We start from the raw sequence: 20,662 nt of genomic DNA, 5'->3' as shown, positions 1-20,662 counted from the left end.
AATTATTTCGCCTCTATGGCCTATTTATTGCCTTACCTCCCTACTCTTCTACATTTGCACACACTGTACATATATTTTCCTACTGTGTTATTGACTGTATGTTTGTTTATTCCATGTGTAACTCTGTGTTGTTGTTTTTTGTTGCACTGTACTGCTTTGCTTTATCTTGGCCAGGTCGCAGTTGTAAATGAGAACTTGTTCTCAACTGGCCTACCTGGTTAAATAAAGCTGAAATAAATAAATAAAAACTCAAAACGTTGGCTGCTGTCAAATGTTGGTCACCATGGAGACGAGGAGGAACCGCGAGCGCTGCTCTCCTCCCACGGGCGGAGCGGGCCGGTTTAAATACCTGGGTAGGATGCTTCATCCGGTGGAAGGATAGTTCAACCCTGAGCAGTTTACCTGTCCCGTCCCGCTATCTCGTGGAGTAACCTATACCGAGACAACTTTGTAGGATAGACTACATCCCGAGTCCAACATCTACAGGAGAAAGACTAAAAGTGAGTATTGAGTCTGCTTCCTTTTAAATAAATGTGGCCGGTTGCAAATAGTCTACCGGTAACAGCCTGCCGTTCTGTGTAGACCGGTGCAGATAGAGAGGTCTGTTACTGCGTGCAGGAGAGAGTTGTTTGAACATGGAAATACATAGTCAGTTCTGTTCGAAGAAAGACCGTTGGAAAAGGAAATATGCTACAAGGTTTTAGGCCTCGCTGCACCTGTTCAGGTACTACATGTGTTGCCTTGCAATGTTTCAATCAACAATGTGCACTTTATTGGAATTTCAGATAAATTGTTGTCGCTATTTAGATGACGTTTCGACTTTTACATGTAGGACTGATCACCTGGGTCTCAGTTTGTGTTTTAGAGATGTGGTGATATAATGGTATAGTTTGGTTGGGTTTGAACAGGCAATAAGCACGACATTACCTACCTACTGTGCCATAAAGGTTTAGACCTCTTGACAGAGGCTGTGCTATGCTTACACACAGGCTAGGATAATAGAGTGATGTTTATGTCAGGTGATAGACTTTTTCCAACTGCCATTTCATTTATTAGCGTGTCACCTTGTGCAACAATTCATAGACCTATAAAATAAGTAAAACCATCATCACCAGTCAACAGAAGTTGGTTTGACACCAGCGTTGGGATCAATCCCATTTCAACTCCATCTACTCAAAATACAACGGCACCATTCAATAACTTGAATGTGATTTTCAATTCATCTCCTCTATTGAAATGGAATTGACCCGAACCCTGGTATCCCCGCTGGCCCAGCCGCCACACACCGCAGCACCTGGTAACCTGTCCTTGCTGTGCACCCAGAACATAATCAGCTAATGTCAACGTGGGATCCTTTCACTGGACACTTTCATCTCTTCATTCAAAGACTCAATCATGGACATTCTTACTGACTGTTGTGGCTGCTTTGTGTGATGTATTGTTGTCTCTACCTTCTTGCCATTTGTTCTGTTGTCTGTGCCCAATAATGTTTGTACCATGTTTTGTGCTGCTACCATGTTGTGCTGCTGCCATGCTGTGTTGCTGCCATGTTGTTGTCATGTTGTCTTAGGTCTCTCTTTATGTAGTGTTGTGTTGCTGCCATGCTGTGTTGTTGTCTTAGGTCTCTCTTTATGTAGTGTTGTCATGTGTTGCTGCCATGCTGTGTTGTTGTCTAAGGTCTCTCTTTATGTGGTGTTGTGTTGCTGCCATGCTGTGTTGTTGTCTTAGGTCTCTCTTTATGTAGTGTTGTGTTGCTGCCATGCTGTGTTGTTTGTCTAAGGTCTCTCTTTATGTGGTGTTGTGTTGCTGCCATGCTGTGTTTGTTGTCTTAGGTCTCTCTTTATGTAATGTTGTGTTGCTGCCATGCTGTGTTGTTGTCTAAGGTCTCTCTTTATGTGGTGTTGTGTTGTCATGTGTTGCTGCCATGCTGTGTTGTTGTCTAAGGTCTCTCTTTATGTGGTGTTGTGTTGCTGCCATGCTGTGTTGTTGTCTAAGGTCTCTCTTTATGTGGTGTTGTGTTGCTGCCATGCTGTGTTGTTGTCTAAGGTCTCTCTTTATGTAGTGTTGTCATGTGTTGCTGCCATGCTGTGTTGTTGTCTAAGGTCTCTCTTTATGTAGTGTTGTCATGTGTTGCTGCCATGCTGTGTTGTTGTCTAAGGTCTCTCTTTATGTGGTGTTGTGTTGCTGCCATGCTGTGTTGTTGTGTTAGGTCTCTCTTTATGTGGTGTTGTGTTGCTGCCTTGCTATGTTGTTGTCTAAGGTCTCTCTTTATGTACTGTTGTGTTGTCTCTCTTGTCGTGATGTGTGTTTTGTCCTATATTTTTATTTTATTTATTTGTAATCCCAGCCCCCGTCCCTGCAGGAGACCTTTTGCCTTTCGGTTGGCCGTCATTGTAAATAAGAATTTATTATTAACCTGACTTGCCTAGTTAAATAAATGTTTGATAAAAAATCTAAAAATGTTAATGCTGTGACCAGAGACTAAGCGCCTAGTGACTGACTGACAGGTCACCATGTTGGTGTCAACAGTAACGCTAGGCTGGAGCTGGCCACAGGAGAGGAGAGACGGACTGGACACACAGTCCCCTTATAAGGAATAGAAGTGGTTAAGTCCCTGGCTGTGCCCTTAATCGTACCCTATGGGCCCTGGTCAAAAGTAGTGCACTACATAGAGAGTAGGATGCCATTTGGGACGCACACCCTAGCATCTCTCTGTATAGGGCCAGCTTCAACCAAACATGGTCATCATTATCGTCCTCCCAGCATGGCTTATCAACCGCTGTTTCAAGGTTCTATAGCTGCTGTTATCCTGCTGCTATTTTACATATTCTATGGCGTCGTGGTCATGGGCAGGCGGAGCTGGGCTGCTGCAAAGCCTCGTGGGTCCTGTGACCCGCAGCAGGGAGAGAAGAGGAGCTGTCAGTGAGTAATGATGTGGACCATGCAGCGATATTCACTATATAGGGAAGAGGGGGTCATCTGGAAGGCAGATTGATAAGTGAGGCTTTACAACAGTACGGCTGTACTGTACTGTTTATCTTTCTTTATCTATGTGGTTGTAGGAGATTGGGAATGAGACCCTGAATAATTCAAAGTTCATTGAGATTGAAACTGAGGCTGTAGACCGATATAACGAGGCATTGGAGGATGAATTGAATATGTTCTGTTTAACGACAGAGTGTGATACAGAGAGAGAGAAAGAGAGAGAGAGGGAGGGAAGGAAGAGAACGAGGGAGAAAAATGGGGAAAGAGACAGACAGACAGACAGACAGACAGACAGACAGACAGACAGACAGACAGACCGACCGACCGTTGGAATGTTTCTGAGGTCTAGAGTAGCATTTCCTATTAATCACTAGAATTGTTGTGATTGTTGTTGTTGTTGTCTGAGTTGATGTTTTATGAATTCCCCATCATCATCAGAGGGATAGTTATAACATCGTACTCTCTCCCCCTCTTCCTATTTCTCTCCTTCTCCTCCTATATCTCTCCTTCTCCTCCTCTCTTCATCTCTCCCCCTTTTCCTATCTCTCGTTCTCCTCCTGTCTTCATCTCTCCCCCTCTTTCTATATCGTTCCTTCTTTTCCTCTTCCTATATCTCTCCTTCTCCTCCTGTCCTCATCTCTCCTTCTCTTCCTATATCTCTCCTTCTCCTCCTGTCCTCATCTCTCCTTCTCCTCCTATATCTCTCCTTCTCCTCTTCTCTTCCTATATCTCTCCTTCTCCTCCTCTCTTCATCTCTCCCCCTCTTCCTATCTCTCGTTCTCCTCCTGTCTTCATCTCTCCCCCTCTTTCTATATCGTTCCTTCTTTTCCTCTTCCTATATCTCTCCTTCTCCTCCTGTCCTCATCTCTCCTTCTCTTCCTATATCTCTCCTTCTCCTCCTGTCCTCATCTCTCCTTCTCCTCCTATATCTCTCCTTCTCCTCTTCTCTTCCTATATCTCTCCTTCTCCTCCTCTCTTGATCTCTCCCTCTCTTCCTATATCTCTCTTTCTCCCTATCTTCCTGTACCTCTCCTTCTCATCTCTTCCTATATCTCTCCTTCTCCTCCTCTCTTGATCTCTTCCTCTCTTCCTATATCTCTCTTTCTCCCCCTCTTCCTGTATCTCTCCTTCTCATCTCTTCCTATATCTCTCCTTCTCCTCCTCTCTTCAACTCTCCTTCTCCTCCTCTCTTCCTATGTCTCTCCTTCTCCTCCTCTCTTCATCTCTCCTTCTCCTCCTCTCCTCATTTCTCCCTTTTCCTCTCTCTTTCTCTCCCTCTCCCTCAGCTTTGAGACCGACCCTCCGATCACTGACCCTCCAATCACAGACGACCTTCCTGTCACCGACGACGACCTTCCCAAGATGGCAGCCGACTCCGCCTCTGACGACAGCAAGTTCCTGCGGCAGGACGACGACTTCAAGAACAGTGGTGTGGGGCAGGCTGATTGGTCGGCCAAGAAGATGGTGTGGATCCCGTCAGAGAAGGAGGGTTTTGAGGCCGCCAGCATCAAGGAGGAGAAGGGAGACGATGTAAGGCTGTTACACCCCAAATGGCACCCTATTCCCTATATAGTACACTACTTTTCACCAGGGCCCTAGTGCACTATATAGTAAATCTTCCTCCTTCTCTTCCTCATCTTCCTCAACTTCTTCTTCCTCCTCCTCCTCATCCTCTTTCTCCTCTTCTTCCTCCTCCTCTTCATCTTCCTCCACTTCCTCCTAATTTTCCTCCTCTTCCTCCTGCTCCTCATCTTCCTCCTCCTCATCTTCATCATCTTCCTCCTCTTCCTCCTTCTCCTTCTCCTCCTCTTCATCTGTTTCCTCCTCTTCCTCCTTCTCCTGCTCCTCATCTTCCTCATCTTCCTCCTCCTCCTCCTCTTCCTGTTCTTCCTCCTCCTCTCTCCTCCTCTCCAGGTGCTGGTAGAGTTGGCTAACGGTAGGAAAGCGACAGTCAACAAGGATGATATCCAGAAGATGAACCCTCCTAAGTTCAGTAAGGTGGAGGACATGGCAGCTCTTACCTGTCTCAACGAGGCCTCTGTTCTCCACAACCTCAAAGAGAGGTACTTCTCCAGCCTCATCTACGTGAGTACACTCTTAGAAAGAAAGGCTTCCAAAAGGCTTCTTCAGCTGTCCCCATAGGAGAAGCCTTTTGGGTTCCATGTAGAACCCTCTGTGGAAAGGGTCCTATATGGAACCCAAAAGGGTTCTACCTGGAACCCAAAAAGGGTTCTTCAAAGGGTTCTCCTATGGGGACAGCTGAAGAAACATTTTAGGTTCTAGATAGCACTTATTTGTTCACCTTTTGCTGCAGTGGGCTAAATCAGCACCACACAGTGTTTCTGGGTAGTCTTAAACAAATCTACTGTGAAACTACAGTATACACTTCACACACATGGTTCTGGACTTAAAGAAAGAAGACACCTGTACCATGTCAGATATAGAGTTTACATGTATTACATTTAGAGATTCAATCCTAATATTACACTTTATATACATCACAGAGGACTGAAATATAACAAAACTGTTTGACATAGAAACACTGAATTCTCAGCGGGTTTTTATGAATAATGTTTATAAAATGATGAAATTATAACAAATATGAATAACATTCCACCCATGAGGCCAGTAGAGGGTGATTTGGTCATCTGACTGCAGGAAAGATCTACGAGTGTATAGACAATATCCGTATACACACATATACACACACACACACACACACACACACCACACACACACACACACACACACACACACACACACACACACACACACACACACACACACGCACGTACACACACACGTACACAGACATGCACACACACATGCACAGGTACATGCACAGGTACATACATGCACTCACATGCATAAACAATACACACACAAACATGATGTCAATGAGCAATTTGTGCTGAAGTTTTTATCATGTGTACAGAACAAAAATGATGATTTGGTTTTAAGTGTATGTTGATCCTAACCTTTCCTCTCCTCCTCCTCCTCCTCTTCATCATCTTCCTCTTCTTCCTCTTCCTCCTTTTTCTCTCCTGCTCTCTTCCTCCTCTTGCCCCTCTCCTCCCCTCTCCACTCCTCTCCTCCTCCTCTCCTCCTCTTCTTCCATCCTCCTCCTCCCCCCTCCTCCTCTCTTCCTCCTCTCCCCTCCTCCTCCTCTCCTCTTCCTCCTCTCCTCTCCTCTTCCTCCACTCCCCTCCCCTCCTCTCCCCTCCCCTCCCCTCATCTCCTCTCCCCTGCTCCTCCTACTCCTTCGCTCCTCTCCTCTCCCTTCCTCCCCCTCCTCTCCTCTCTTCTCCTCTCTTCTCCTCTCCTCCTCTCCTCTCCTCCTCTCCTCCTCCCCTCCTCCCTCCTCCCCTCTTCTCTCCTCCTCCTCTCTTCTCCTCTCCTCCTCCCCCTCCTTCCCCTCTTCCCCCTTCCCTCTCCTCCTCCCTCTCCCCTCCTCTCCAGACGTATTCAGGTCTGTTCTGTGTGGTGGTGAACCCCTATAAGATGCTTCCTATCTACTCAGAGAAAATCATTCAGATTTATAAGGGGAAGAAACGCCACGAGGTTCCTCCTCATATCTACTCCATCACTGATAACGCTTACAGGAACATGATGCAAGGTAAAGGGGAGAGGGACACACACAGAGAGAGAGAGAGAGAGAGAGAGAGAGAGAGAGAGAGAGAGAGAGAGAGAGAGAGAGAGAGAGAGAGAGAGAGAGAGAGAGAGAGGCTTACTCTCTGTGTGTGTAATTTAATTAATGTTATAGAAACAGGACAGTTTCATTGACGACAGGCGATACAGCATTGAATGTCTAGAGATATCTGTCTGTCTGGTCTAGCAGTGGATTTAACCTCAAAACTGCCTTCCAAATGGTACCCTGGTATTCCCTATATAGTGCACTACTTTTCACCAGGGCCCTATTCCCTATATAGTGCACTATTTTTCACCAGGGCCCTATTCCCTATGTAGTGCACTACTTTTCACCAGGGCCCTATTCCCTATGTAGTGCACTACTTTTCACCAGGGCCCTATTCCCTATATAGTGCACTACTTTTCAGCAGGGCCCTATTCCCTATGTAGTGCACTACTTTTCACCAGGGCCCTATTCCCTATATAGTGCACTACTTTTCAGCAGGGCCCTACTCCCTATGTAGTGCACTACTTTTCACCAGGGCCCTATTCCCTATGTAGTGCACTACTTTTCACCAGGGCCCTATTCCCTATATAGTGCACTATTTTTCACCAGGGCCCTATTCCCTATGTAGTGCACTACTTTTCACCAGGGCCCTATTCCCTATGTAGTGCACTACTTTTCACCAGGGCCCTATTCCCTATATAGTGCACTATTTTTCACCAGGGCTCTATTCCCTATGTAGTGCACTACTTTTCACCAGGGCCCTATTCCCTATATAGTGCACTATTTTTCACCAGGGCCCTATTCCCTATGTAGTGCACTACTTTTCACCAGGGCCCTATTCCCTATATAGTGCACTACTTTTCACCAGATTAAATCATATATTTGTCACATGCTTCGTGAACAACAGACTAACAGTGAAATGCTGATTTATGTTCCCAACAATGAAGAGAGAAGATGAGATAAAAATAATAATATAGAAATAATAACACAAGGAATAAATACACAATGATTAATGATAACTTAGTTATATTCACTGGGCACCAGTACCAAGTCAATGATAACTTGGTTACAGTGAGGGGAAAAAAGTATTTGATCGCCTGCTGATTTTGTACGTTTGCCCACTGACAAAGAAATGATCAGTCTATAATTTTAATGGTAGGTTTATTTGAACAGTGAGAGACAGAATAACAACAAACAAATCCAGGAAAACGCATGTCAAAAAGTTATAAAATGATTTGCATTTTAATGAGGGAAATAAGTATTTGACCCCTCTGCAAAACATGACTTAGTACTTGGTGACAAAACCCTTGTTGGCAGTCACAGAGGTCAGACGTTTCTTGTAGTTGGCCACCAGGTTTGCACACATCTCAGGAGGGATTTTGTCCCACTCCTCTTTGCAGATCTTCTCCAAGTCATTAAGGTTTCGAGGCTGACGTTTGGCAACTCGAACCTTCAGCTCCCTCCACAGATTTTCTATGGGATTAAGGTCTGGAGACTGGCTAGGCCACTCCAGGACCTTAATGTGCTTCTTCTTGAGCCACTCCTTTGTTGCCTTGGCCGTGTGTTTTGGGTCATTGTCATGCTGGAATACCCATCCACGACCCATTTTCAATGCCCTGGCTGAGGGAAGGAGGTTCTCACCCAAGGTTTGACGGTACATAGCCCCGTCCATCGTCCCTTTGATGCGGTGAAGTTGTCCTGTCCCCTTTGCAGAAAAACACCCCCAAAGCATAATGTTTCCACCTCCATGTTTGACGGTGGGGATAGTGTTCTTGGGGTCATAGGCAGCATTCCGCCTCCTCAAAACACGGCGAGTTAAGTTGATGCCAAAGAGCTCCATTTTTGTCTCATCTGACCACAACACTTTCACCCAGTTGTCCTCTGAATCATTCAGATGTTCATTGGCAAACTTCTATATGTGCTTTCTTGAGCAGGGGGACCTTGCGGGCGCTGCAGGATTTCAGTCCTTCACGGCGTATTGTGTTACCAATTGTTTTCTTGGTGACTATGGTCCCAGCTGCTTTGAGAACATTGACAAGATCCTCCCGTGTAGTTCTGGGCTGATTCCTCACCGTTCTCATGATCATTGCAACTCCATGAGGTGAGATCTTGCACGGAGCCCCAGGCCGAGGGAGATTGACAGTTCTTTTGTGTTTCTGCCATTTGCGAATAATCGCACCAACTGTTGTCACCTTCTCACCAAGCTGCTTGGCGATGGTCTTGTAGCCCATTCCAGCCTTGTGTAGGTCTACAATCTTGTCCCTGAGATCCTTGGAGAGCTCTTTGGTCTTGGCCATGGTGGAGAGTTTGGAATCTGATTGATTGCTTCTGTGGACAGGTGTCTTTTATACAGGTAACAAACTGAGATTAGGAGCACTCCCTTTAAGAGTGTGCTCCTAATCTCAGCTCATTACCTGTATAAAAGACACCTGGGAGCCAGAAATCTTTCTGATTGAGAGGGGGTCAAATACTTATTTCCCTCATTAAAATGCAAATCAATTTATAACATTTTTGACATGCATTTGTCTGGATTTTTGTTGTTGTTATTCTGTCTCTCACTGTTCAAATAAACCTACCATAAAAATTATAGACTGATCATTTCTTTGTCAGTGGGCAAACGTACTGTCAGGGCTGGCTCAAGGAAGCAGGAGAGGTAGAGTCAAGCGCAGGAGACAGTAAATTCTTGAACACACTTTTAATCCGTATGCACAAAAACAAAGAAAGTCCAAACACGGCAGGGCAGGGCGCCAAACAGATACCACGCTCCAACACCCTTATTAGACGTCCAAAATAGGGACCCAGCCCATAAATACCTCTGTGATGCTAAAACACAAAACAACCACAGGCAGAGGGAAAAAAAACCACACGTTCCTCAAGATTCCACATACCTGACAAGGAACATAATCACGCACAAACACAGACATACCTCGCTAGACTAAATAACCCCCCTACTAATAACTAAACCAAAACAGGTGCGTGCCTAACCTAGACCTAACCAACAGAAAGTGAAACAGAGGATCGATGGCAGCTAGTAGGCCGGCGACGACGACCGCCGAGCGCCGCCCGGTCGAGAAGGGGCGCCACCATCTGTCGGTGTCGTGACACGTACAAAATCAACAGGGGATCAAATACTTTTTTCCCTCACTGTATATACACGGGGTACCAGTACCTAGTCAATGATAACTTGGTTATATACACAGGGTACCAGTACCAAGTCAATGATAACTTGGCTATATACACGGGGTACCAGTACCAAGTCAATGATAACTTGGTTATATACACGGGGTACCAGTACCAAGTCAAATCAAATCAAATGTATTTATATAGCCCTTCTTACATCAGCTGATATCTCAAAGTGCTGTACAGAAACCCAGCCTAAAACCCCAAACAGCAAGCAATGCAGGTGTAGAAGCACGGTGGCTAGGAAAAACTCCCTAGAAAGGCCAATACCTAGGAAGAAACCTAGAGAGGAACCAGGCTATGAGGGGTGGCCAGTCCTCTTCTGGCTGTGTCAGGTGGAGATTATAACAGAACATGGCCAAGATGTTCAAATGTTCATAAATGACCAGCATGGTCAAATAATAATAATCACAGTTGTCGAGGGTGCAACAAGTCAGCACCTCAAGAGTAAATGTCAGTTGGCTTTTCATAGCCGATCATTGAGAGTATCTCTACCACTCCAGCTGTCTCTAGAGAGTTGAAAACAGCAGGTCTGGGACAGGTAGCACGTCCAGTGAACAGGTCAGGGTTCCATAGCCGCAGGCAGAACAGTTGAAACTGGAGCAGCAGCACAACCAGGTGGACTGGGGACAGCAAGGAGTCATCATGCCAGGTAGTCCTGAGGCATGGTCCTAGGGCTCAAGTCCTCCGAGAGAGAGAAAGAAAGAAAGAGAGAATTAGAGAGAGCATACTTAAATTCACACAGGACACCAGATAAGACAGGAGAAATACTCCAGATATAACAGACTGACCCTAGCCCCCCAACACATAAACTATTGCAGCATAAATACTGGAGGCTGAGACAGGAGGGGTCAGGAGACACTGTGGCCCATCTGATGATACCCCCGGACAGGGCCAAACAGGCAGGATATAACCCCACCCACTTTGCCAAAGCACAGCCCCCACACCACTAGAGGGATAACTTCAACCACCAACTTACCATCCTGAGACAAGGCCGAGTATAGCCCACAAAGATCTCCGCCACGGCACAACCCAAGGGGGGGCGCCAACCCAGACAGGAAGACCACGTCAGTGACTCAACCCACTCAAGTGACGCACCCCTCCTAGGGACGGCATGGAAGAACACCAATAAGCCAGTGACTCAGCCCCTTTAATAGGGTTAGAGGCAGAGAATCCCAGTGGAGGGAGGGGAACAGGCCAGGCAGAGACAGCAAGGTCTATGATAACTTATACACGGGATATACACGGGGTACCAGTACCAAGTCAATGATAACTAGGCTATATACAGTTGAAGTCGGAAGTTTACATACACTTAGGTTGGAGTCATTAAAACTCATTTTTCAACCAATCCACAAATTTCTTGTTAACAAACTATAGTTTTGGCAAGTCGGTTAGGACATCAACTTTGTGCATGACACAAGTAATTTGTCCAACAATTGTTTACAGACAGAATATTTATCTAGTGGGTCAGACATGCCTTTAAACAGCTTGGAATATTCCAGAAAAGTATGTCATGGCTTTAGAAGCTTCTGATAGGCTAATTGACATAATTTGATTCAATTGGAGGTGTACCTGTGGATGTATTTCGAGGCCTACCTTCAAACTCAGTGCCTCTTTGCTTGACATCATGGGAAAATGGGAAAATCAAAAGAAATCAGCCAAGACATCAGAAAAAAAATTGTAAACCTCCACAAGTCTGGTTCATCCTTGGGAGCCATTTCCAAACGCCTGAAGGTACCACGTTCATCTGTTCAAACAATAGTACGCAAGTATAAACACCATGGGACCACGCAGCCGTCATACTGCTCAGGAAGGAGACGTGTTCTGTCTCCTAGAGATGAACGTACTTTGGTGCAAAAATTGCAACTCAATCCCAGAACAACAGCAAAGGACCTTGTGATGATGCTGGAGGTAACAGGTACAAAAGTATATATATCCACAGTAAAATGAGTCCTATATCTACATAACCTGAAAGGCCGCTCAGCAAGGAAGAAGCCACTGCTCCAAAACCGCCATAAAAAAGCCAGACTACGGTTTGCAACTGCACATGGGGACAAAGATCGTACTTTTTGGAGAAATGTCCTCTGGTCTGATGAAACAAAAATAGAACTGTTTGGTCATAATGACCATCATTATGTTTGGAGGAAAAAGGGAGAGGCTTGCAAGCCAAATAACACCATCCCAACCGTGAAGGACAGCATCATGTTGTGGGGGTGCTTTGCTGTAGGAGAGACTGGTGCACTTCACAAAATAGATGGCATCATGAGGGGAGAAAATTATGTGGATATATTGAAGCAACATCTCAAGACATCAGTCAGGAAGATAAAGCTTGGTCGCAAATGGGTCTTCCAAATGGACAATGACCCCAAGCATACTTCCAAAGTTGTGGCAAAAATGGCTTAAGGACAACAAAGTCAAGGTATTGGAGTGGTCATCACAAAGCCCTGACCTCAATCCTATAGAAAATTTGTGGGAAGAACTGAAAAAGTGTGTGCGAGCAAGGAGACCTACAAACCTGACTCAGTTACACCAGCTCTGTCAGGAGGAATGGGCCAAAATTCACCCAACTTATTGTGGGAAGCTTGTGGAAGGCTACCCGAAATGTTTGACCCAAGTTAAACAATTTAAAGGCAATGCTACCAAATACTAATTGATTGTATGTAAACTTCTGACCCACTGGGAATGTGATGAAAGAAATAAAACCTGAAATAAATAATTCTCTCTACTATTATTCTGACATTTCACATTCTTAAAATAAGTGGTGATCCTAACTGACCTAAGACAGGGAATTTTTACTAGGATTAAATGTCAGGATTTGTGAAAAACTGATCTTAAATGTATTTGGCTAAGGTGTATGTAAACTTCCCAATTCAACTGTAGATATGTAAATATAGGTAGTGGTAAAGTGACTAGGCAACAGGATAACGATTAAACAGAACTATTTTGGGTTCCATGTAGAACCCTTTCCACAGAGTGTACTACATGGAACCCAAAAGGGTTCTACCTAGAACCAAAAGTAGTGCATTATTTAGGGAATAGGATACAATTTCAGACAGAACCTAAATCCTACTGGTCCAGTTTCCAGCCATCAGTAGGGGGTGATCGCCAAAATACCCAGACATGGAGTCTGTCTGTGTGTGTTAAGTTGTGTGTGTGTGTGTGTGTGTGTGTGTGTGTGTGTGTGTGTGTGTGTGTGTGTGTGTGTGTGTGTGTGTGTGTGGTATGTGTGTGTGTGTGTGTTTGTGTATCAAAATACCCATACATGGAGCAGGTTACCAAGGTTACCTTCCTCCAGTAGCCCTCTCCATCCCCCTGCTATTTTTAGCCAATATTGAGTGACAGAGAAGTTAATCTGGTGCAGAAATAGATGTAGGAAGATTTAGGAAGCTGTTCCTAGCCTCTAGTCTTTCCTCTATGTGTGAGTGAACAGAGCACCTTAAGTTCATGTTTGGTGTGTTCAGCTTGGCTTCAACTGTCCTGCCTTAACCCATCTCTCTCCCTCTGTTTCCCTTCTCTCCTTCTATCTCTCTCCCACTCCTTCCCTCTCTTTCTCTCTCTCTCTCCCCTCCCTCTCCCCATCACTCTCTGTCTCTCTCTCTCTCTCTCTCCTCAACCTCACCCTCTCTCCATCTCCCTCCTTCCCTATCTCTCCCTCCCGCTCCCCCTCCCTCCCTCCCTCCGTACCTCCCTTTCTCTCTGTCTTTCTCCACAGAGCGTGAGGACCAGTCAATTCTGTGCACGTGAGTCCAAATCTCAAACACAGACATATTTTTTCCAACACATGAACTTGTTGCCCCTTGTACCAGGGATGCGTCCCAAATGTAACCTTATCCCATGACCTTGGGACTATCAGGTTTTACCTGAGCTAAGCATTGTTCTGAGATTTTGAGCATCAATGTTTTCACATCTCAGAATTGTTTTGCTCACTCTTAGAATACAGGGTTCTAAAAGGGTTCTTCGGCTGTCCCCATATGAGAACCCTTTTTTGGTTCCAGGTAGAACCCTTTTGGGGTTCTAACCCCCTGTCTCTCTCCTCCCTAACCCCCTGTCCCTCTCCTCTCTAACCCCCTGTCCCTCTCCTCTCTAACCCCCTGTCCCTCTCCTCTCTAACCCCCTGTCTCTCTCCTCTCTAACCCCCTGTCCCTCTCCTCTCTAACCCCCTGTCTCTCTCCTCTCTAACCCCCTGTCCCTCTCCTCTCTAACCCCCTGTCTCTCTCCTCTCTACTCCACCAGAGGTGAGTCTGGACCCCTGTCCCTCTCCTCCCTAACCCCCTGTCCCTCTCCTCTCTAACCCTCTGTCCCTCTCCTCTCTAACCCCCTGTCTCTCTCCTCTCTAACCCCCTGTCTCTCTCCTCTCTAACCCCCTGTCTCTCTCCTCTCTACTCCACCAGAGGTGAGTCTGGACCCCTGTCCCTCTCCTCCCTAACCCCCTGTCCCTCTCCTCCCTAACCCCCTGTCCCTCTCCTCTCTAACCCCCTGTCTCTCTCCTCTCTACTCCACCAGAGGTGAGTCTGGACCCCTGTCCCTCTCCTCCCTAACCCCCTGTCCCTCTCCTCTCTAACCCCCTGTCTCTCTCCTCCCTAACCCCCTGTCCCTCTCCTCTCTAACCCCCTGTCTCTCTCCTCTCTACTCCACCAGAGGTGAGTCTGGACCCCTGTCCCTCTCCTCCCTAACCCCCTGTCCCTCTCCTCTCTAACCCCCTGTCTCTCTCCTCTCTACTCCACCAGAGGTGAGTCTGGACCCCTGTCCCTCTCCTCTCTAACCCCCTGTCTCTCTCCTCTCTAACCCCCTGTCCCTCTCCTCTCTAACCCCCTGTCTCTCTCCTCTCTAACCCCCTGTCTCTCTCCTCTCTAACCCCCTGTCCCTCTCCTCTCTAACCCCCTGTCTCTCTCCTCTCTAACCCCCTGTCTCTCTCCTCTCTACCCCACCAGAGGTGAGTCTGGACCCCTGTCCCTCTCCTCTCTAACCCCCTGTCTCTCTCCTCTCTACCCCACCAGAGGTGAGTCTGGAGCGGGGAAGACAGAGAACACGAAGAAGGTGATCCAGTATCTGGCGGTGGTGGCTTCCTCTCACAAGGGCAGCAAGAAGGACACTGGAGCTGTGAGTGTTACCTCTAGTGTACAATACAATATGATACACTATAATACACTGGAGCTGTGTTACCTCTAGTGTACAATACAATATGATACACTATAATACACTGGAGCTGTGTTACCCTAGGGTTGCAAAACTTTCCCAAATTTTCCAGAAATCCTGGATGGAAGTTTCCTGGAATCAGGATGGAATAAGCAGGGCATCTGGGAATCATCCAACTGGGATTTCTGAAAAACCTGGGAATTTACAGGAATTTTTACAACCCCTACCTCTTCTGTACTCTGCTAAACACATTCAAAACAATGTGACTTGTTTAGTCCCTCAGAGGATAGCAGCAGATATTGAGACTTGTTTAGTCCCTCAGAGGATAGCAGCAGATATTGTGACTTGTTTAGTCCCTCAGAGGATAGCAGCAGATATTGAGACTTGTTTAGTCCCTCAGAGGATAGCAGCAGATATTGAGACTTGTTTAGTCCCTCAGAGGATAGCAGCAGATATTGTGACTTGTTTAGTCCCTCAGAGGATAGCAGCAGATATTGAGACTTGTTTAGTCCCTCAGAGGATAGCAGCAGATATTGAGACTTGTTTAGTCCCTCAGAGGATAGCAGCAGATATTGTGACTTGTTTAGTCCCTCAGAGGATAGCAGCAGATATTGTGACTTGTTTAGTCCCTCAGAGGATAGCAGCAGATATTGAGACTTGTTTAGTCCCTCAGAGGATAGCAGCAGATATTGAGACTTGTTTAGTCCCTCAGAGGATAGCAGCAGATATTGAGACTTGTTTAGTCCCTCAGAGGATAGCAGCAGATATTGAGACTTGTTTAGTCCCTCAGAGGATAGCAGCAGATATTGAGACTTGTTTAGTCCCTCAGAGGATAGCAGCAGATATTGTGACTTGTTTAGTCCCTCAGAGGATAGCAGCAGATATTGTGACTTGTTTAGTCCCTCAGAGGATAGCAGCAGATATTGAGACTTGTTTAGTCCCTCAGAGGATAGCAGCAGATATTGTGACTTGTTTAGTCCCTCAGAGGATAGCAGCAGATATTGTGACTTGTTTAGTCCCTCAGAGGATAGCAGCAGATATTGTGACTTGTTTAGTCCCTCAGAGGATAGCAGCAGATATTGTGACTTGTTTAGTCCCTCAGAGGATAGCAGCAGATATTGTGACTTGTTTAGTCCCTCAGAGGATAGCAGCAGATATTGGGACTTGTTTAGTCCCTCAGAGGATAGCAGCAGATATTGAGTTGATGGGAATTGAACTGAAATGTCTAAATTGTGTAACCCTTCTGTTTTAATTGAGAAGAGTGCTCATAAGAGACTGTACTTTTATCAATGTGATAACAAAACATTTCTTTAACAATGAGACATTTCTGTGTGACATTTTTGTTGTGTGACAGGATGCACCAACACTAGTCAAGGTATGACAAGTCTTTCTGTGGTGTGGGCTATGCAGACTACTGTAACCTTAACCTCTTGGGGCTAGGTGGGACGCTAGCGTGCCACCCGTGGTGCACTCCATCAACAGCAGGTGCATTTCAAGAGCGGCAAATTTGAATCCAAATAAATGTCAAAATTCAAATTTTTCAAAAATACAACTATTTTACACCATTTGAAAGATAAACATCTCCTTAATCTAACCACGTTTTACGATTTCAAAAAGGTTTTACGGCGAAAGCATAAATTTAGAGTATGTTAGGACAGTACATTTACAAGAGTTGTGTGTAATGTTTTGTCAAGTCAAAGACAGGGTCACCAAAACCATAAAACCAGCTAAAATGATGCACTAACCTTTTACAATCTCCATCAGATGACACTCCTAGGACATTATGTTAGACAATGCATGCATTTTTAGTTCTATCAAGTTTATATTTATATCCAAAAACAGCGTTTTACTATGGCATTGATGTTGAGGAAATCGTTTCCCTCCAATAACCGGCAGTCAAGTCAGCGTCAGAAATTAAATAATTAAAATTAGAAAACATTGGTAAAATATTATATTGTCATTTAAAGAATTATAGATTTACATCTCTTGAACGCAATCAACTTGCCAGATTTAAAAATAACCTTACTGGGAAATCACACTTTGCAATAATCTGAGCACTGCGCCCAGAAAAATACGCGTTGCGATACAGACTAGACGTCATGTTGGGGAGATCTAAAATCGAAAATACTATGTAAATAATCCATTACCTTTGATTCTCTTCATCAGATGTCACTTCCAGGTATCACAGGTCCATAACGAATGTAGTTTTGTTCAAAAAAGCTCATCATTTATGTCCAAAAATCTCCGTCTCGTTAGCACATGATGTAAGCCAGCCGGACTTCTCGTCATGAACGAGGGGAAAAAATATATTTCCGTTCGTTCAAACATGTCAAACGTTGTATAGCATAAATCATTAGGGCCTTTTTTAACCAGAACATGAATAATATTCAAGGTGGACGAATGCATACTCTTTTATAACGTATTGGAACGAGGGTACCCAACATGAACTCGCGCGCCAGGTGTCTAGTGGGACATCATCGTTCCATGGCTCTTGTTCGGTCAGATCTCCCTCCAGAAGACTCAAAACACTTTGTAAAGGCTGGTGACATCTAGTGGAAGCAATAGGAAGTGCCAAAATATTCCTCAGCCCCTGTGTTTTTCAATGGGATAGGTTTAAAGTCAATACAACACATCAGGTATCCACTTCCTGTCAGAAAATGTCTCAGGGTTTTGCCTGCCAAATGAGTTCTGTTATACTCACAGACACCATTCAAACAGTTTTGGAAACTTTAGAGTGTTTTCTATCCATATATAATAAGTATATGCATATTCTAGTTACTGGGTAGGATTAGTAACCAGATTAAATCGGGTACATTTTTTTTATCCAGACGTGCAAATGCTGCCCCCTAGACCCAACAGGTTAACTGACTGTGTGGTAGAAACTACTGTTGGTCTGGTTGGTGGACTGCTTCCTCTTCTCTTTGTGGTGTGGGCTATGCAGACTACTGTAACCTTAACTGACTGTGTGGTAGAAACTACTGTTGGTCTGGTTGGTGGACTGCTTCCTCTTCAGTTTGTGGTGTGGGCTATGCAGACTACTGTAACCTTAACTGACTGTGTGGTAGAAACTACTGTTGGTCTGGTTGGTGGACTGCTTCCTCTTCAGTTTGTGGTGTGGGCTATGCAGACTACTGTAACCTTAACTGACTGTGTGGTAGAAACTACTGTTGGTCTGGTTGGTGGACTGCTTCCTCTTCAGTTTGTGGTGTGGGCTATGCAGACTACTGTAACCTAACTCTAAGTCCTGCTATGGACCCCCCCCCCCCCCCTCCCCAGTAGTTCTATATTCAATACTGATAGCCAATGAGCGGTACTCTAAGTCCTGCTATGGACCCCCCCCCCCCCCCCCCCCCTCCCCAGTAGTTCTATATTCAATACTGATAGCCAATGAGCTGTACTCTAAGTCCTGCTATGGACCCCCCCCCCCCTCCCCAGTAGTTCTATATTCAATACTGATAGCCAATGAGCTGTACTCTAAGTCCTGCTATGGACCCCCCCCTCCTCCCCAGTAGTTCTATATTCAATACTGATAGCCAATGAGCTGTACTCTAAGTCCTGCTATGGACCCCCCCCCCCTCCCCCCCCAGTAGTTCTATATTCAATACTGATAGCCAATGAGCTGTACTCTAAGTCCTGCTATGGATCCCCCCCCCCCTCCCCAGTAGTTCTATATCCAATACTGATAGCCAATGAGCTGTACTCTAAGTCCTGCTATGGACCCCCCCCCCTCCCCAGTAGTTCTATATTCAATACTGATAGCCAATGAGCTGTACTCTAAGTCCTGCTATGGACCCCCCCCCCCTCCCCGTAGTTCTATATTCAATACTGATAGCCAATGAGCCGTACTCTAAGTCCTGCTATGGACCCCCCCTCCCCAGTAGTTCTATATTCAATACTGATAGCCAATGAGCTGTAATCTAAGTCTTGCTATGGACCCCCCCAGTAGTTCTATATTCAATACTGATAGCCAATGAGCTGTACTCTAAGTCCTGCTATGGACTCCTCCCAGTTCCATATTCATATTCTATATATTCTATATTCCCCTTACCCAATCACAGAAGAAGACAGTTTCGGGTTCATAGCAGAAAAAGGAGAATAGAAGAATACTTTATTGTGTATCATAATACGTTATGCCAGGTTATAATACGTTATGCCAGGTTATGCCAGGTTATGATATGTTATGCCAGGTTATGATACATTACGCCAGGTTATGATACATTACGCCAGGTTATGATACGTTATGCCAGGCTATGATACGTTATAATAGGTTATGCCAGGTTATAATACGTTATGCCAGGTTATAATACGTTATGCCAGGTTATAATACGTTATGCCAGGTTATGATATGTTATAACAGGTTATGCCTGGTTATAATATGTTGTGCCAGGTTATAATACATTATGCCAGGTTATGATACATCATGCCAGGTTATAATACATTATGCCAGGTTAGACCAGGTTCCAATACGTTATGCCAGGTTATAAAACGTTATGCCAGGTTATAAAACGTTATGCCAGGTTATGCCAGATTTTAATACATTATGCCAGGTTATAATACATTATGCCAGGTTATAATTCATTATAATACATTATGCCAGGTAATAATGCATTATAATATGTTATGCCAGGTTATAATGCATTATAATACATTATACCAGGTTATAATACATTATAATAGGTTATAATGATCACATCATCCTCTGCCTCCTCTGTAGGAGAAGCCAGAGAAGCCTGGGTCTCTGGCCTATGTGAGTATGAGAGTAGCACCCTATTCCCTATTTAGTGCACTACTTTTGACCACCGCCTATAGAGGTCTGGTAAAAAAAGTGCACTGCATATGTAATAGGGTGCCATTTGGGAGTTCAGAGCTGCATGCTAGCTAGCGTGTCACACCTACATTTGATTAAACGATATGATCAATCTCTCCTCTCCTATAGCATGTGAACACTATTAACTGTTGACGGACCTCTCTGTGTGTTAGAAAGTAGTGGCCTGTATGGCATTTAAAATAGTGTGTGAAACATCAGTCACCCCATAATAATCTTTTCACTAATCTCTCTGAGTGGTTGCTATGCTACATCTCACTGACTGTGTTTTGCTCTGTGTCTGTTGCACTGCTTTGTAGTGTGCTAAAAAAAGGTGTGTCTCAGTTGTCCATTTCTTTCTTGTTGTACAGTGTAACGGAACTTGTGTTGTTTTGTTGTGTGACATCATTCTTTGGTAATATGCATGAAGTGGAATAATAATTGTGATGTCACAGATATGTGATTGTTTTTCCTCCTTTCCCCCGTTTGCCCTCCAGGGGGAGCTAGAGAAGCAGCTGCTGCAGGCTAACCCCATCCTGGAAGCCTTCGGCAACGCCAAGACCATCAAGAACGACAACTCCTCACGATTCGTAATTAACTCACAGTTTACACACACTCAGACACTATTACACACTCAGACACTATTACACACACTCAGACACTATAACACACTCAGACACTATTACACACTCAGACACTATTACACACACTCAGACACTATTACACACTCAGACACTATTACACACTCAGACACTATTACACACACTCAGACACTATTACACACACTCAGACACTATTACACACACTCAGACACTATTACACACACTCAGACACTATTACACACTCAGACACTATTACACACTCACACACTATTACACACTCAGACACTATTACACACTCAGACACTATTACACACTCACACT

General features: G+C 45.0%; 1 protein-coding gene across 1 annotated transcript in view; it reads left to right on the top strand.

The window, feature by feature from the left end:
* Nucleotides 1–347: 347 nt before the first annotated feature.
* Nucleotides 348–20,662, top strand: part of LOC106606313 (myosin-11) — a 72,495-nt gene continuing 52,180 nt past the window's right edge. The window contains exons 1-7 of the mRNA XM_082976272.1: nucleotides 348–500; nucleotides 4,272–4,515; nucleotides 4,900–5,070; nucleotides 6,445–6,601; nucleotides 13,512–13,539; nucleotides 14,797–14,899; nucleotides 20,237–20,343. Of these exons, the coding sequence (XP_082832398.1) occupies nucleotides 4,348–4,515; nucleotides 4,900–5,070; nucleotides 6,445–6,601; nucleotides 13,512–13,539; nucleotides 14,797–14,899; nucleotides 20,237–20,343 (734 nt within the window). The 5' untranslated portion in view covers nucleotides 348–500; nucleotides 4,272–4,347. The remainder of the gene's footprint in view (nucleotides 501–4,271; nucleotides 4,516–4,899; nucleotides 5,071–6,444; nucleotides 6,602–13,511; nucleotides 13,540–14,796; nucleotides 14,900–20,236; nucleotides 20,344–20,662) is intronic.

This window comes from Salmo salar, chromosome 06, assembly GCF_965601325.2.
Source record: "Salmo salar chromosome 06, fSalSal1, whole genome shotgun sequence".
Lineage (NCBI taxonomy): Eukaryota > Metazoa > Chordata > Actinopteri > Salmoniformes > Salmonidae > Salmo > Salmo salar.
This window is presented reverse-complemented; position numbering and strand designations above follow the sequence as displayed.